The sequence below is a fragment of the Bufo bufo genome, chromosome 6 (genome assembly GCF_905171765.1).
Source record: "Bufo bufo chromosome 6, aBufBuf1.1, whole genome shotgun sequence".
In the NCBI taxonomy this organism is placed as follows: domain Eukaryota; kingdom Metazoa; phylum Chordata; class Amphibia; order Anura; family Bufonidae; genus Bufo; species Bufo bufo.
Window position 1 is genome coordinate 344,107,039 of NC_053394.1, and position 19,326 is coordinate 344,126,364.

Genomic DNA, 19,326 nt, shown 5'->3' on the forward strand with positions numbered 1-19,326 from the left:
TACCTAACTCCTGCCTAGTCGGTAATTTAGTTAGTAGAGATTCATTAAGCCGCCAGTGGCATACCCTAGGACGAGCACCCCCTGGATTAAACGTGACAGAGATTGGCGCGTGGTCTGACCACGTGATATTTCCTAACTCAGCATCTGTTAACATCCTAAGGGCGGGTGTATTCCCAAAGAAATAGGGAATCTATACGGGTATGAGTCCTGTGAGGGTGGGAATAAAATGAATATGTCCTAGCCGAAGGATTATCAACCCTCCACAGATCATACAGGGAATATTGTCTAATGAGCTTTCTAAAGAGGCGTGACAATTTCCGTTGGGCTCTAGACGGTGGTGTGTTTCCGGGGGTCAGTCTATCCCAGTGCTCTGAAAACGCGACATTAAAATCTCCGCCTACAATAAGTGCTGCTGGCAGATATTCTTCTATTTCCCGAAAAACCTTTTTCAGGAATGGGATCTGATTCGAGTTTGGGGCGTAAATATTACATAAGATGAGTGGGGTACCGTGAAGGGAGGTCTGGAGTATTATATATCTACCATTGTCATCAATCCGGGTGGATTCAACTTGTATAGGGCAGGTAGCAGATAAAAGAATAGCAACCCCAGCAGTTTTTGTGCCAGCACTAGCTGAATATATTCACGGATAGGATCGGGCAGCAAACTTAAAGGAGCCCTCTCTGTCAAAATGCGTTTCCTGCAGGAAAACAACGTCTGCCTTCTGAGATTTACATTCAGTGAGAGCCAGACGTCGTTTTGCGTTAGAGTTAAGACCTTTAACGTTCAAGGATATGCACTTAATCATGAGTGTACGTGGTATAATAATACTTGCCAATGACCAGAGAGGGATCCTGCAGTGAGCACCCTCCTCCATATACTGAAACTCGTCTCAGTGTAGCATCATTAAGGAACCTAGGGGGAAGACACACAAGGGGAAAAGGGGAGACAAAGGACAACATATACGACAAAGAACATGATATATAATTCTGAACAATGGGTGTGATCACCCAGTCAAGACTCAATATAACGTGAGCAAAAATGAAAAATAAAGCCCACGTCTGTCCCGCCTCAAAATCTAGAGTGAGGGAAAGAGAGAGGGCAACAAATAGAGTCCCGTCGGTAGGGACCTGACTGGACGCCATAACAGGCGAGGCAAGAATGATAGCTCAGGGAACACCTGAGATAAAACAGGTCAAAAAGAGAGAAAAACAATGCAATGAAAACAATTGCACTAACTCTAAGAGCTGCTGCTCAGAACAGTCGTCTGAAGGCCTCAGAGGGGGTCAATCCCTCAAAAATAAACTTTCAAGGAGGCGCGTCACGAAGGGGAGATCCAGATGCTCCCGTTTGGGATGGGGTCGGTTTCTTTTCCGCTGGACTGTGTGCCATGATGGAGCAGTAGCTGGGGGAGGGTCCGGGATCTCCCAATTATCAAGGACCGGAGTGTTAAGGCCCAAAGAGGAACAAAAACGGGATAAGTCCGCGTGTGTGCGTAGAACTGAGGATTTGCCATTCTTTGTAGCAATTAAAGCAAAGGGAAAGCCCCAACGGTATGGTATTTTGAGATCTTTCAGACAGGCTAAAAGAGGTTGAAGGTTTCTCCTTTTCTGTAGGGTCAGCCAAGATAAGTCCTGGTATAGGTGGACACTTGAGCCTTTAAAAGAGATCGTACGTAAGGCGCGAGCCTTGGCCATAATGGATTCTTTCAGGCGGAAGTCATGTAGGCAACAGATCACATCTCGTGGTTGTGAAGTAGTGTTTTTCGGCCGAAGCGCTCTATGAGCCCGATCAAGTTTAATGGCCAGCGGTGTTTGGGGTGTCAGAATTAGCTTAAACAGTTCGTTCAATATAATGTCCAAGTCCTCATCAGATTCTGATTCCAGCAGACCCCTGACCCGTATATTATTACGGCGCCCCCTGTTGTCCAGATCCTCTAGATGATTAGTATTCTCTTTAATAGCTTGGGATTGAGTGGCTATAATAGACTGTAGCTTAGACACATATCGTCTGGTGTCATCATGCTCCGTTTCAATTTGATCTACACGAGCAGACACTTGTTGAAAGTCCACTCTTAAAGAGGAAATTTCTGTCTTAAAGGCATCATGCACCCCAGCCACCATTACTTTAAAATCCTCTTTTGTAGGCATCTGCTGTAATGTTTGCTGCAGAAAATTCATATCTTGGGAGGCACAAGGGGGATCATCCCCATTCTCATCTCCAGAGGCTGGACTTTGGCCCCAAACATTTATATCTTCAGGGGGGTGCAAAGGAACAGAAGCTGTGTCTGCCTCAGCATCGGGGTTGTCTCCCCATTCTCGGCGGCGTGCTGGCGTAGCCGTAGGCTGTTTGGCCTGTTTGGGAGCCGTTTTGGGCGGCATAATGGTGGCTATAAACTGGGAGCCCTGTAACCAGCCAGGAGACTCCAGGCTCAGGCCAGGGGTATCGGTGGGCCGAACCGGCACAAAGTCTATAGCCAGGGGGCAAAGAGAAAATTCCCCTGCAATTACGCTGTTGCGCTCACCTGCCGTGGTAGAGAAGGCGGTAGCCGCCGGCACTGTAATGGCGTCTGTGACGGACTGTTGGAGAAGGCCGCTCTGAGAAGATGGGGGCTGGGAGCCGCGGGTAAGGTAAGCATCCAGGGTTCTTTCCCCTCGGGAGGACGGGTAGATGGTGGGCTTCTTTAGGGGTAACTTTTTCCCCATGTGACGCGCCGCTGTAAGCGAATTCGGCCTGATTTAGAAGCAAGAGCAGCGGAGCTCAGGGATCACGCCGCCATCACTGTAGACGTCCAGGCCACGCCCCTCTGGCCTGCTTCCTCTTGATGATCTCCAATAAGAAATTGTCATCCGCCTGTCCTAGAAAAAGAGATCATTCCTCTGCTTCTCCAAAGATATTCAACAGGAAAAGGGTTTCTATACACAAATAATGAGTAGATCATGATCCCATCTGGTTTTCAGTCTGAAGAGAACACAGGTCAGAGGAACCCTTCATAACTTAACTTTATGGTCCTCCAAAAAAGTAAGGTTTAGGAGGTCAGAAATTGTATGCTTCACCCAGTTACGTAAATATGAACAAGAAGTAGAGTACAGTTGACCTATCAAACCAAGGAAACAATGCCCAAACAGTGCAATAATTACTAGTGGATCAGTTTAGGTGCTATATGATTACATGCTTTGTATTTCTTGGCTGCACCAACAGGATAAGCTCTCATTTGCCAAGACCTGAAGCACGCAATAACCTTTCTCCAAAGAAACACAGAATTGTCTAATGTAGGATACAATAAATAACTTCAAGATGTGGAGCTTTGCCTTCAAGCAAGAGCAGGATCACAAAAATATAGCAAATTTCTACTTTATGTTTTCCCTGTAATTTGTAGCATTATAACTTGGAAACATTCAGTTCAGGCCAAGTTAGGCATCTGCTGAACAATCCTGATGATAAAGCGAATCGGATTCCTCTGCACAAAGTATACTAGGAAGAGAACAGGTGTAAGGTAAGGAATGTAGAGCTCATGGATCTGTATAGGTTCCATGAGTAATCATAGCAAACAATGCAGTTTATTTCTAGTTTTAGGCCTCTTTCACACCTCCATGTTCATGATGACATCTGTGACAAGATGGAAAAAAATGAATAGAAATCTCTTGGTTGGCTGGTTCTACACAAGATGAAAAAGCTTTGGTGAAATTTGAGTTGGGCCTTTTGAAGCTGCTGCTATGCATGTTTTATTCTTTGATGTGTCTGCTTTTACTGACTTTTTGAGAACAATACATCTAATTGCATTTAAAATTAAAGGGGTTCTCTGGGTTCACGGCTGAACATTAATATAAAGCTCTTCTTTATTCTTTTACTATATAGGAGTGTATCATTGGAGCATTTCCTAGGCTGTTTTCAAGGCAGATACTATACTACTTTGCATAGCACTCACCTCCAAAACAGCCTAGGACAGCGCTATAGACTACCCACTTGTGGCAATGATGTCACTTGGTTCACTGCTAGGCAGAAGTCTCCACCTAGCATAGTGATGTGAACCCCGGTACATCACCGACAGTAAACAAACAGGGCCTTGCATAAATAGGAATTGTTTGTGAAAAAATGGACCAAACACAGATGGCATACATGTGTAAGGATGTGGGGCAAGGGACCTTAAAGGGAGTCTGTCACCTCCATATGGCCATATACAGTGCTTACATATGTAGCACACCTATACAGGATTGTAACGGTACCTTTGTTCTTTTCTTTAGACTTGCACCAGCAGGAAAAACGAAGTTTAATTCATATGCAAATGAGCACTCCGCAAGTGCCCAGGGGCGGAGTTCAGTGTGTAGGTGCCCAGGTTGCTCTGCCTTCTTTTCACTTTACTCCTCCCCAGCCTCTGCCTTTGCCCGCCCTCCAAGTCTCTTGCCTCATCGATAGGTCCGGACTTGGAGGGCGGGCAAAGGCAGAGGCTGGGGAGGAGTAAAGTGAAAAGAAGGCAGGGCAGCCTGGGCACCTACACACTGAACGCCGCCCCTGGGCACTTGCGAGTGCTCATTTGCATATGAATTAAACTTCGTTTTTCCTGCTGGTGCAAGTCTAAAGAAAAGAACAAAGGTACTGTTACAATCCTGTATAGGTGTGCTACAGAGCCATGTAAGCACTGTATATGGCCATATGGAGGTGACAGACTCCCTTTAAATGTATTACTCTGCATGTGTAAATTGTATAATTGCTGCAATGTCTCACTTTGGTCAGTAGATGGCAGCAAAGGATAACATGCTAAAAGTCTATATGGAGCTGCCTATAAGAGTAATATTAATAACCTGTTTTGCTTGCAAAGTTGGTAATTATCTAATTTATGGCTGTTTGTGTACCCCTACAGGCGTGATAGCAGGCTGTATATGCAGGTTTAACACTGCACTTAGCAAATGACTTATTGCATCACACTCTCTCCCTGTGAAGGGGAGGAGGGGCCTGGAGGTGCAGGAAGTGAGGAGACAGAGGTTGTTCTTGGTGCAGCTGGAGACCAGAAGAGAGCTTCTCTGCAGATTCTGGAAGGGAATGGACCGGCACACAGTGGAGACTGGTGACAGCACGAAGGGGAGGTTTGCAGCGATGACCCCAGGAGTGTCGTGTCTGTAGGATACAGTTCTGGAGTGGACCAGTAAATAAGATAAAGCACCAAGAATCTGCTCAAGGAACTGTAAGTGCGGCTGTGCCGCGTCACATTGCACCACACTGGTACAGTGGCATTTGGACATACAATAACGGTCCAAATACAGTTGCATTGCGTTGTACGGGCTGCAAGGTAATGCATAGCCCTAAGGGACTCATACGCTGACACCTTCCTATCTCACTGTCTGCTCATAGAGTGTTATATACTGGGAGCTGGAGTAAGGATTACAGCTGCAATTAAAGGGACAGACATCATTTACCTGTGGATTAAAAATAGGGAAGTCTGATTTAAAGAGACAGACATTTACCTGTGGATTACAAATAGAATTGCGCAATACTTAGGGTGCACCCCAACGAGGAACTCATCCAGGAACATACAAGTGCAGCTAGGCTGTTTAATGGACTTTGGAGAAAATATCACATTTACTGATTTATTGTTAGGCTGTGTTAAATTCACTATTGGTTTATTTTCTGTGTACCAATCAGTTTTATATATTCTCAGCTTCTTGTTCACTATATTGTTCAGTAAACTCAACTGCTGGGAAAGAACCGTTGTCTGTGTCTGTGTGGCATCGTGTACCCTCTGTACATGTGGGCTTTCACATGTTGTGTCCGTGGTTTTCACAGACCCATAAACTATGTGCATGAGGGATCCGTAATCATGGACAAATATAGGGAATGCTTCTGCTGTTTCACCATGGACCCACACTCATGTGTTAATATATAGAATAACATCAAAGAAGGCGTAAGCAGTCTGTGGAGAATACTGATATATGTTGTATTTTTAGAAACCCAAAGCTGATTCTGAAATAATAGTATGTATCTTATTTCCCATTGCTTATATAGCACCACAGCCCTCTACTGAGATTGTCACCACTCAGATCAGACCCTATACCTTATGGGATTCACAATGTAATATCCCTATTTCAGACCTGTATTTACAATTAGTCAGTAAGACTATTAATTGCCTTTTCTTTACGTATGTCTTATTCCCATAAAACTTAACTTTTGGTGTTGCTTATTAAGCTTGCTTACTGACCAGTAAACTACTTTAAAACTATCAGTTGTCGCCTTTTTTGTTGTTGACATTCTGTCATTCACTCTTATAAGTAAGGTACTATTTATGTATGACTGGAGGCTGACAGCCACGCACTGGCTACAGGCTCTTCCAGTATATTCCCCTTCTATCATTTATGTGGTCTCACATTCTCATTACAAGGCTTCACTTCTGTGCTAAAACCTATTCCCTCAAACACTGGGGGCAGTGTTTGAGCGAATAGGTTTTAGCACAGAAGTAAAGCCTTGTAATGAGAATGCGAGACCACATAAATGATAGAAGGGGAATATACTGGAAGAGCCTGTAGCCAGCGCGCGGCTGTCAGTCTCCAGTCATATTGTACCTAAATAATACTTTACTACCAGAGTAAATGACAGAATGTCAACAACAAAAAAAGACAACACAACTGATAGTTTTAAAGTAGTTTAATGGTTAGTAAGCAAGCTTAATAAGCAACAACAAAAGTTAAGTTTTATGGGAATAAGACATATGTCAAGAAAAGGCAATTAATAGTCTGACTGACTAATTGTAAATACAGGTTTAAAGTGCCTTCACATACAGTACAGACCAAAAGTTTGGACACACCTTCTCATTCAAAGAGTTTTCTTTATTTTCATGACTATGAAGGCATCAAAACTATGAATTAACACATGTGGAATTATATACATAACAAACAAGTGTGAAACAACTGAAAATATGTCATATTCTAGGTTCTTCAAAGTAGCCACCTTTTGCTTTGATTATTGCTTTACACACTCTTGGCATTCTCTTGATGAGCTTCAAGAGGTAGTCCCCTGAAATGGTCTTCCAACAGTCTTGAAGGAGTTCCCAGAGATGCTTAGCACTTGTTGGCCCTTTTGCCTTCACTCTGCGGTCCAGCTCACCCCAAACCATCTCGATTGGGTTCAGGTCCGGTGACTGTGGAGGCCAGGTCATCTGGCGCAGCACCACATCACTCTCTTCCATGGTCAAATAGCCCTTACTTTCAAAGTTTTCCCAATTTTTTGGCTGACTGACCTTCATTTCTTAAAGTAATGATGGCCACTCGTTTTTCTTTACTTAGCTGCTTTTTTTCTTGCCATAATACCAATTCTAACAGTCTATTCAGTAGGACTATCAGCTGTGTATCCACCTGACTTCTCCTCAACGCAACTGATGGTCCCAACCCCATTTATAAGGCAAGAAATCCCACTTATTAAACCTGACAGGGCACACCTGTGAAGTGAAAACCATTTCAGGGGACTACCTCTTGAAGCTCATCAAGAAAATGCCAAGAGTGTGCAAAGCAGTAATCAAAGCAAAAAGTGGCTACTTTGAAGAACCTAGAATATGACATATTTTCAGTTGTTTCACACTTGTTTGTTATGTATATAATGCCACATGTGTTAATTCATAGTTTTGATGCCTTCAGTGTGAATCTACAATTTTCATAGTCATGAAAATAAAGAAAACTCTTTGAATGAGAAGGTGTGTCCAAACTTTTGGTCTGTACTGTATGTCTGGGTCAAACTTTCAGGTTATTCCTATTTCAGAGACACATATATAAACTAGGGGCACCTTCACAGGATGTCAATTAACCTACCAGTAGTTTTTTGAAGTGTAGGAGAAACCTGGAGCAAACTCACTCTGACCCTGGTTAAATGTACTAAAGTTGAAGTTGAAATTTCAAACCTATGACCGCTGTGCTGTCCATTGTGCTGAAAGGATTGTGTGAGCTCTATGATTTGATGAGGCTGTTAAAATAACAAAAAAGTAATCTTCTGGAGCTCCCTCCGATCCATTGTGGCCACTCTGTCCTCTCTGCGCAGCTGCAACTGTGATGTAATGTTATAGCTGCCATATCTGCTTCCATATCTGATCTGCAGAGTTTTAACATCTCTCACCTCCACCGACTACCTGTTTTTGGGTAGCTGGCACCAAGATTACATAGCTCCATCGATTCTGTAGTGGACAGAGCTGGTAATTTCACAGCACTGCTCCCATTCAATTCAATAGAAGCAGTACTGCAGTAACCATTCACTACACAATGGATGGAGATGTGTAGTTCTGGCACCGACTATTCAAAAACAGCTGATCGGCGGAGGTGCGGGATGTTTGACCCCCATCAGATATTGATGGACTATCCTGAGGATAAGCCATCAATAGTAAAATCCTGGACAAACTCTAAGGGGGAGATTTATCAAATTGGTGTAAAGTAGAACTGGCTTAATTGCCCATAGCAACCAAGTTGCCCATAGCATCCAATCAGGTGGAATCTGATTGGTTGCCATGAGCAATTAATCCAGTTCTACTTTACACCAATTTGATAAATCTAACCCTAAGTTTAAAAAAAAATATTTTTTTTAACTACCTCTTTAACTTGCTCATAAAAACGTGGAACTCACACAACCTCTTTACCCTCAGGCGACATTTAACACCACATATTTCTTCCTTGTTCCTTCCTGTTTTCAAGACGTCTACAGACCTGTTTATCTTATTATGGATGGAGAAGGATTGGAGAACTTGTGGTAATGATGTTTGATCTTGGCTACTCTACTCACAAACACTGACCAGTCCTTTGCCTGCAGAGCCAAAATGTAGAAGTCGCCATCTTGAACCAACATGAAGTGGTCAGTTCTTATTGGCTTTGCTTTGGGTTTCCTGACTCAATACATTCTGTCTAGATTTATCCCTCAAAAAAAACCAAATGTCATTAGAAGTATTTCCTTTAGGAGCTAGTTCCATATAATATACAGTGTACATATACAGCAGTTTGAAGCTCCCCTACTTACCGTGTGCCATGTATAATACTGGGGTCTTCTTAATTAGCACAGAGGCAGTTGGACACCACCAGGCACCTGAGCCCAAATGTGAATGCTAATTCCTGTACCCTCCACCCCGGTATGTACAGGCTTCACAGTTAAAGCCAAAATATACAGTTCATGACAAATAGGATAAGGTTTTACAACACAATCATTCCCCATCAGGTAAAGTCGTTGAAGAAATGACATAACTGATGTTTACAATCTTGGTCGGTTCTTATATCAATATGTTATATTGTGTCCTTCATGTCACGTTAAATGTCTACTGACTGAGCCCATGCATCAGCTGGTTGCTGGTCTGTAGTCAGCCGTGTTTGATCTGAATTCAGAAGTACAATGTATAGATTGCCTCCCTGTGGAATTCTTGTAGATAATGTAAAAACTCTGTTATTCTGTGGAATTGTGGAAAGTAGGGATTATTCAGGGTAATAGTTTAGAATACAGATTATTAAACAATAATGGAGAAGGGGAGATTATTAAATGCAATGGTGAAGAATGGAGATTATTTGGTGTAATGGTTAGGAAGGGAGATTTTTTGCAGTAATGGTGGAGGAGAATGGAGATTATTCAGGGTAATGGTTAGGAATAGAGATTATTAGGTGTAATGGTGAATAATGGAGATTATTCAGGGCATTGGTTGAGAATTAAAATTATTTAGGGTAAAGGTAGAGTTTGGAGATTATTAAATTCAGTGGAGAGTATTCAGGGTAATGATCAAGAATAGAGATGATTCAGGTTAATGGTGGAGAAGGGAGATTATTAAGTGCAATGACGAAGAATGGAGATCATGCAGAGTATTGGTTAATCATTGAGATTTATTTGGGGTAATGGTTGAGGAGAACGGAAATTATTCAGGGTAATTATAGAGAATTAAGATTATTCCAAGTAATGATGGAGAGTAGATGTTACTTGGGGTCATGGTAAAGAATTAAAATTATTCACGCTAATGATGGAGAATGACAATTATTCATAGTACAGTAAGGGTCCATTCACACGTCCGTGTGTGTTTTGCGGATCCACAAAACATGGACACCGGCAATGTGTGTTCCACATTTTGCGGAACGCACATTGCCGGCACTTAATAGAAAATGCCTAATCTTGTCTGCAATAGAGATTATTCATAGTAATTATGGTGAATGAAGATTATTCATGGTAATAGTGGAGAATGGAGATTATTCAGGGTAATAGTGGAAGACGGAGATTATTCATGGCAATGGTAGAGAATGGAGATTATTGAGGGCATTGGTTGAGAATTGAAATTATTCAGGGTATTGGTAGAGTTTGGAGATTATTAAATTCTGTGGAGAGTATTCAGGTTAATGATGAAGAATAGAGATTATTCAGGTTAATGGTGAAGGGAGATTATTAAGTGCAATGACGAAGAATGGAGATCATGCAGGGTATTGGTTAAGAATGGAGATTATTTGGGGTAATGGTTGAGGAGAATAGAAATTATTCAGGATAATGATGGAGAGTAGAGATTATTCTGGGTAATGATGGAGAGCAGATGTTATTTGGGGTCATGGTAAAGAATTAAAATTATTCAGGCTAATGATGGAGAATGGAGATTATTCAGGGTAATGGTGGAATACAATGGAGATTATTCATGGTAATGGTTAGGAATAGAGACTATTCATGGTAATTACGGAGAATGAAGATTATTCATGGCAATGGTGGAGAATGGAGATTATTGAGGGCATTGGTTTTGAATTGAAATAATTCAAGGCAATGGTAGAGACTGGAGATTATTAAAATTAATGGTGGAGAATAGAGATTATTCAGGGTATTTCTCAATACTGACTAATCCCTCAGGCTGATGTTAAAAATTGAGACTTTAGCCAATATATTCCAGTCAGGAACACAACAGAGCCCTTTTGCACCACCGTCAAGGTATCTCAGTGTGGCATGGGTCCTACCACTAGACTACCTATGGTGTGTGAGGTATGTGGGAGCTTGGCTGTGAGTTAGTTTTTAGCACCATTCAGACCGTGTTCACACACTGTAGGTAGTCTAGTGGTAGGACCCATGCCACACTGAGATACCTTGACGGTGGTGCAAAAGGGCTCAGTTGTGTTCCTGACCGGAATACATTGGCTAAAGTCTCAGTTTTTAACATCAGCCTGAGGGATTAGCCAGTATTGTCAGTTGCATATCATTGTGGTGCACCTTTTGCAGTGATTTATGTATTTGTATATTTGCATCCACACATTATCCCTTCTTGTGTAGGATGCCTTTGTGGTGCATGAGGTCCGCTGCAGACATCATCCATTGTGTGCATTTTTTGCTGGGGATTGCAATGGACAACATGCTGAGGAATTGCTCCCCCGGTTATAAACACGCTACAGTGTTTGGGGTTTTTGAGCATTTCCTCCCATTTAGGCTACTTTATTTTAGTGCTAATTCTCAATACTGGAGAATAAAGATATTTCAGGATAATGTTGAAGAATAGAGATTATTTAGGGTAATGGTGGAAGATGGAGAGTATTCAGAGTGATGGTAAAGATTAGAGATTATTAAAAGCAATGATGAAGAACAGAGATTATTCAGGGTATTGATGGAGAATGTAGATTATGGTATAATATTGACTATGAATAATACCTGTAGATATCACATAAATCAAGTTCATGAGTGCAAAACTGTCCTGGTTCTATGAGTATGGAGTGAATATGGTCCTAGTTCCCCTTTATAGATTCATTGTAAAACACAAAAATGAAATGAGCTTCATTGTAAGAAATGCAAAGAAATGTAGACCTGTCCTGATGGTGGTTCAATGGCACATAATACACAAGTACTTAGTATTTCCATTTTGCTTTTGGATACTGACCATCAGAGTGTCCTCCAGCACAAAAAGTGTATTTATTATAGTAGTCCTATGACTTTTATCCTTCGTTACTAGACTGTAATATATTTACATATATAAACGGCACATAAATATAGATATTTCATTCAGTAGAAGAGTTTGTGTAGATTCTGCTTCTAATGTTTTCATGGGATGCTATTTTCCGGGGGCTTTTCTATAACATGTAGGGGGCGCCAGCACTCCAAGGGGTAACATGTATTTATATGGTTTACAGGCATATGGTTTGATTCCGGGGAACTAAATCCACTGACACTTCCTTCTGAGGAACCAGAACTGGCAGCTGAAATAGAGAGGGAAGGAGAAGTAAAAAAGAGTCAAAAAGATGCAGAAGGTGAAAATGAGAACACATTGATGTTAGAAATATATGATCTACATTGTATGGCAACTAAGGGGTGGCATGATCTTTGGCAGTATCCACTAAATAGGTAATATAGATGAGGAACTACCATCAACTGGAACATGTGCATTATGGGACATATAGTTTGACCATGTTGGGTAAGATGCTGAAGACAAAAGATGCTTGAGGTGTCTAGTAGAAGCTCACAATTATCTCCATAGGAATTATTATGCATGTCTGTTACTGTAGAGATCAGGGGTTTCAATTGTTGACTGCGCAATGTATGTATATTCCTTATGGCTACATGAGTGACTTTGTTACTTTAGCGTTGCACCACTACATGGTATGGTGGGCTCTCCTATTCATCTTGGAACTTGCTGATAATGCAAGATGAATGGGTAAAAACACACTGCATTGTAGAATAAACATGATAATAAAGTAACACATGTAGATCTAACCTTCATTTACATAGCACATGATGGCCATCTTTCATATTGCAATTGTTTATGCAACGGTTCTCCGTGCACAATAGACTCACTCAGGAAAATGCTGGGTTCCTTATCATGCGAGGGCTCAGCCCTGCAACATCTCCATGCTGGCTCAGATCCAGGACATCCATGTAATGGGCTGAGAGAACCACGGCCAGAGGATGTGGAAGAGCACCCTCCAAGAGATACAGCACTGCTAGCACTGCTTCGAGAGCCTACTGACATAGAGCGGAGTGGTGGAGGGGACGTCGGGAACGGTAAAGCTACGGAAGGGGAAGAACGAAGATTTTCATCTAGTTTAAGAAGAGAGAGATGTCAAGGATCAGTCCACATTACATCCCATTATGTTCTACACTGCATTGACTATACAGGGAGTGCAGAATTATTAGGCAAGTTGTATTTTTGAGGATTAATTTTATTATTGAACAACAACCATGTTCTCAATGAACCCAAAAAACTCATTAATATCAAAGCTGAATATTTTTTGAAGTAGTTTTTAGTTTGTTTTTAGTTTTAGCTATTTTAGGGGATATCTGTGTGTGCAGGTGACTATTACTGTGCATAATTATTAGGCAACTTAACAAAAAACAAATATATACCCATTTCAATTTTATTTTTTTTACCAGTGAAACCAATATAACATCTCAACATTCACAAATATACATTTCTGACATTCAAAAACAAAACAAAAACAAATCAGTGACCAATATAGCCACCTTTCTTTGCAAGGACACTCAAAAGCCTGCCATCCATGGATTCTGTCAGTGTTTTGATCTGTTCACCATCAACATTGCGTGCAGCAGCAACCACAGCCTCCCAGACACTGTTCCGAGAGGTGTACTGTTTTCCCTCCTTGTAAATCTCACATTTGATGATGGACCACAGGTTCTCAATGGGGTTCAGATCAGGTGAACAAGGAGGCCATGTCATTAGATTTTCTTCTTTTATACCCTTTCTTGCCAGCCACGCTGTGGAGTACTTGGACGCGTGTGATGGAGCATTGTCCTGCATGAAAATCATGTTTTTCTTGAAGGATGCAGACTTCTTCCTGTACCACTGCTTGAAGAAGGTGTCTTCCAGAAACTGGCAGTAGGACAGGGAGTTGAGCTTGACTCCATCCTCAACCCGAAAAGGCCCCACAAGCTCATCTTTGATGATACCAGCCCAAACCAGTACTCCACCTCCACCTTGCTGGCGTCTGAGTCGGACTGGAGCTCTCTGCCCTTTACCAATCCAGCCACGGGCCCATCCATCTGGCCCATCAAGACTCACTCTCATTTCATCAGTCCATAAAACCTTAGAAAAATCAGTCTTGAGATATTTCTTGGCCCAGTCTTGACGTTTCAGCTTGTGTGTCTTGTTCAGTGGTGGTCGTCTTTCAGCCTTTCTTACCTTGGCCATGTCTCTGAGTATTGCACACCTTGTGCTTTTGGGCACTCCAGTGATGTTGCAGCTCTGAAATATGGCCAAACTGGTGGCAAGTGGCATCTTGGCAGCTGCACGCTTGACTTTTCTCAGTTCATGGGCAGTTATTTTGCGCCTTGGTTTTTCCACACGCTTCTTGCGACCCTGTTGACTATTTTGAATGAAACGCTTGATTGTTCGATGATCACGCTTCAGAAGCTTTGCAATTTTAAGAGTGCTGCATCCCTCTGCAAGATATCTCACTATTTTTGACTTTTCTGAGCCTGTCAAGTCCTTCTTTTGACCCATTTTGCCAAAGGAAAGGAAGTTGCCTAATAATTATGCACACCTAATATAGGGTGTTGATGTCATTAGACCACACCCCTTCTCATTACAGAGATGCACATCACCTAATATGCTTAATTGGTAGTAGGCTTTTGAGCCTATACAGCTTGGAGTAAGACAACATGCATAAAGAGGATGATGTGGTCAAAATACTCATTTGCCTAATAATTCTGCACGCAGTGTATATAAAAAATTTACACAAATGGTAAAATCCATGACTGATTTCTGTACCTCCATTGCCAGTCAGTGGGATGGCTCTACTACTAATGGCGGCCTCACTTGGCTGGATGTCAGTGAATGGCTTGCATCCCAAACCAGAGAAGACTCTTTCCTGTCTGCGCATTTCTGCAGGAGAAATATAGAATAACTGATCACCAGGAGATCACAAGACATCATAACCACCTTGGTTATGATTATGTGGGCCCAGCTCTGGTTGCATCTGATGAAGAATTGCTATGTCTATGCCACCCTGGTGTTATTTTTGCATGGTGCTTGAAGAAGTGGATAAATACTATAAGTCAAGGGAATCAAAGTGTTTTATTGAAATATTTACTAGTCTAGTAAGTGCTTAAATCACCTTTATACCCATGATTCTTGGAAATATCCTGTTCAGTTAAAAGGGTTTATATGTATAATGTTGTACATTATACGTATCTGCATTCTGAAAGAGGCTTGGCTTTCTTATATGCTAAATACAGCTTTGACATGTCAGGCTGTTTGACATGTTTTCTGTGACATGTGACACTTGCACAATTGACAAGTTATATTTATTCTAGTAGATTAGGCTGTGTACATTCAGACGTCTCTAATACAATCTTCCAAGACCTAGTCTATTCACTGCCCTTAATAGAAATGTGCTACAGCAATTGCAGGTACATAGCCAAAATCTCAACTACAAAGCACAGTCACAGTACATTGACAGGTGAAGACTTTTGTTAGCTGGACTGGTCATACATGCCACTACTATGGTGTTTCCTAGAGGGGAGGGGACCATATACCTAAAATAGCTGCAGATAGGGGCGTAGCTATAGGAGAAGCAGGGGAAGAGGCTGCTTTGGGGCCTGAACTCAGAAGGGGCCCACCTAGGAAGAGGACTAAAATATTTTACTGTCTGGACCACCTCAACAGTATTATAAAATGACATTATATACAAAGACACTGTAGGATACAGACGGACCGGGGGGGGGGGGGGGGGGGGGGGGGGGGTGTGTGTACACTCTAATAGCTACCATGGCCACTTGTTTAGGAAATGGATGGTGACGAGTCTATAATCCTAGAAGTCAACTGATGTCCAGAATGAACTACCGTGGCTGCATTACACATCCTTCACATTGATTACCTCGATTTTTAATTGCCTGGTCCCAAAGAATCTTCTGTAGGTCCCCAGTCCAGGCCTCCTTGACATCAGGAGAAGGAGCCTGAAAAGTGTACGTATCCTCCAATTTCCTTCGTCGAAACCAAATCTCAAAACAGAGTCCGCTGCCTCCCAATGTGTGAGTTAGGCCAATCTCGGAAGTCTACGCAGCAAGCACAATAAAATCATGTCATTCAAGACTGATAAAACACAGCCAATAATGAGAAGATCCCACTGATAATGATCATACAGAATGATGATCACTATATATATTGACTGAACAGAAGGTCGAGAATTGCTTAAACATTTTTTGATTTCAACCTAAAGATAATGAAGAAAGTAGTGGTGTAACTATGTGGTGTGATATTCCTAGCCACCATGTTAAATAACCTTGAATATGTACATTATATACATTATCTATGACAAGGGCAATGCACATTACCTTGAAGGACTGCTTGTACACATAGATCTCTCGCCCTGATGCAGCCTTTTTGGTTTTGCTGAAAAGAATCAGATCCTCAAATAGAAAGACCCTTCTGAGGCATTTTCTCTTTCTGTAGGAGATCATAAACTCCCCTTGACGCAGAAGTCGGCCTTGTTCCTTTAGGTTAACCTGAAGTAAAGGTGAAGATGAACATGAAGTAAACAGGATAAAGCAGTGAAGGTAAAATAATCACCGAGAACACTGCATTACATATCTTAAGAAATGGGAAACATCTCAGCTGTCAGGTGCAGCCTATAATCTTTAGCCATATTACAAGATATTGACTATATGTCTCATGGCTGTCATGTTTATAATGAAAGATTGGCGCTACCGTCTTCTTAATGATTTCAATGTTTATTTTTGGTTTGGTGAGGTCCATAGGCTGGTAATGTAGACTGAGTAAGGCAGAAAATTATAATCATACACATACAGTAACTAATAGGTCACACAAACATCAGCCCATACCCACTGCCAGTTGGCATTTCTTACGCTTACAATAGTAGGTTGTTGACTGGACTTTAGCCAGTTATGTACAGCAATATGATATATATTCTAGGCCATAAAACAAACACAATCATTGAAAGACTCCATTGGGAAAGTAATGGGACTCATTATAAACCATTACTTGCCAGTTTTCCTCCTTTCAGGATGCCAGCTACACTCAATATCTGCTACATGTTCAGATAAAGCTGCATAGCATGGTTTGAACTCTGAATCCAGTCTGATTCCTCCCTCTAGCGCAAGGCACAGGACATCCCTAGATTAGATTCCTGTGCACGGAAGGTAATCTATGGGCCTCATGGGACAATCCTGTGTTTGATCTAATGCCCAGGCTCTGAAGCTGCCACCACATGCATCTACATCAAACATTGTCCTGGCCACCTTGGGACTCATCTTATGTACAGGATGCTAAGCGCACTTCAAATTTGGATAAAGCTAATTATCATGGCTTCAACGTCAGTCCTAGAACCTGGCTCTTTGCTCTACAAAAGTCAATGGGCATCCTCTATAGGTCCTATGGGATGGCATTTGATATAGTTCTCATGAGTCAGGAGATCTACATCAAACATGGGCTTAGACATAAATGCTTCTCTATTAATCCACCTCCCACTTATTAATTAACATGGTTCATGGAGGCCATTATTGTCTTCAGATCCATGTACCTGACAATGGTTGATGTTTGGTGTGTACAGTATTTGGAAAAACAGCTGAATATCTTCTTCCTGTTTTTTTCACTGTGTTAACAAATGTGATTATCCAAAGCTTTTATATATTACTATATATAGCATTTGTACTCAGTTGTACTAAATGTAAAACTAAAGTTTTAGAAACTCCAGAAGTACAAAGAGTTGCAGAAGCAACCATTAGAATTACTCAACTCTTTTATTAATGCCCTTAAGTGGGCATATAGTTGAATGAGTATAATAAAATACAGTAAGCCACCAGGCTGCTACCTCCTGGAATAGTCACAGTGTAGTTGGCAGCTGACACACGGGCAGCACCAAGGGGTCAAGCAATACTTATAGTCAGGAAACAGGCCTAAGTCAGGGCAAACAGAGTCTGTGAATATCCAAAAAAACAAGTAAGAGGTCAGAGCAGGTAGCTGAAGATTAATACAGTAACATGCAATAGTCAGGACAGGCAACTGAAGGTCAGAATCAGTAAACAGAGTTTGATACACAAGCAGATGGTCAGAATAAGAACACCTAACTAGGATAAATACATTAGGAAACCTAAAGTTCAGGCAACTTCCTCCTGGTTAAGGTGCCTCAAATAGACATAGGAATCCAGCTATAGACTGAAACAAATCAGAGTGAGCAGGAACAGGAACCCTATGGACAGAAGAATAGGACCTGGCAGGAACAGGCTATGGCCTGTAAGAGTAGTGCCTGGTACTTTGGCGTTGTGACCCCCTGCCAGGAGCAACAACAGGAGAAACAGTTCTGGCCTGGCGAGAAGAGCGATCCTGGTGAGTACTGGGGCACCCGTGCCTGCCCAAAGGAGAGGAGAAGCAGCGGGCATAGGCTGCCAACATAACATGACCATTACTAAATAATAATCAGTATGAAAACATGGAAGATCTCATGACCCCCATGCAGGGGCAATTCTAACTTTTCTCCTGAGGTATACTGGGAAATTGCACACCCTCCTTACATGACAATTCCCAAAAATCATAGTAAAAATACCCTCCACAGTGCCCATAATAATATATATCACACTTAATTGCTCAATGCTCTTGTCTGTTAGGAAATCGGAAGTGTTGGGAAGCATCTTTGAAAAGATGCTGCCCCCTGTGGTTAAGGAAAGGGTCTGCCTAAGGTTGAATTAGATTTTGGTAGAGATTCAACCTCCCTGTATAAGATATGGATGGTGAATTTTTCGTTACGGAACACATACAAACATTTCCAGCAGATGACTAATGTGCATCCATGTAAATGATGATCGGAAGAGAAGGGGAGCTCCACATGTAATGAAATATCATTCAGCTTAAGTGCTACCAACTCTTGCAGTTGCCATCCTGGTAGAATATCTCTACAGTGCTCATAACAAAAGCCTAATAATTCATTTCAAGTTATCCATCTGACAGGAGGAGAGAGTGCGGCCCATGCAATCCCAGCAGTACTTAGAAAATTTCTAAATTAAAGCAATATATCTGCAATCTCATAGCACCGACGCAGAGCAGATCTGTGCAGCTAAGGCCAGGGCCTTATAGGCTATCACACAAAACTATTCTGCTGCAGAAGATGCTGATGTTAAGATTTAGTGACAAGTGACACGAAGCGCACTGGCTACAGGTGTAGGACATTTGACACACGCAGTTCTGCGCTCTTGATGCTGTATGTACTAGAATCAGTAGCCTGGTTACCCCCTGTTGACCTCAGTCCCTCGATCCCAAGCCTGGGATTTCTCCCTATTGTAAATTATGTTCTTCCACAGCAGCTTCTATCTAATCCAGTACTTTGTCTCCGTCCCCGTGTGATGTCTCCGCTGCGCTCCAGTCCATGGCTGCGTGTATGTGATTAATCTCACTCCTCCTGTCTCCC

The 19,326-nt window shown here is 41.9% G+C and overlaps 1 protein-coding gene across 2 annotated transcripts in view; it reads right to left on the bottom strand.

Annotated features, from left to right (window-relative positions):
• Positions 1-11,860: 11,860 nt before the first annotated feature.
• KIAA1755 (KIAA1755 ortholog) overlaps positions 11,861-19,326 on the bottom strand; it is an 87,156-nt gene continuing 79,690 nt past the window's right edge. For both annotated transcript variants that reach the window (XM_040436075.1, XM_040436076.1), the window contains exons 17-21: positions 16,241-16,411; positions 15,784-15,961; positions 14,676-14,789; positions 12,746-12,988; positions 11,861-12,150 (exon numbers count right to left, since the gene is read on the bottom strand). In XM_040436075.1, the coding sequence (XP_040292009.1) occupies positions 11,996-12,150; positions 12,746-12,988; positions 14,676-14,789; positions 15,784-15,961; positions 16,241-16,411 (861 nt within the window). In that variant the 3' untranslated portion in view covers positions 11,861-11,995. The remainder of the gene's footprint in view (positions 12,151-12,745; positions 12,989-14,675; positions 14,790-15,783; positions 15,962-16,240; positions 16,412-19,326) is intronic.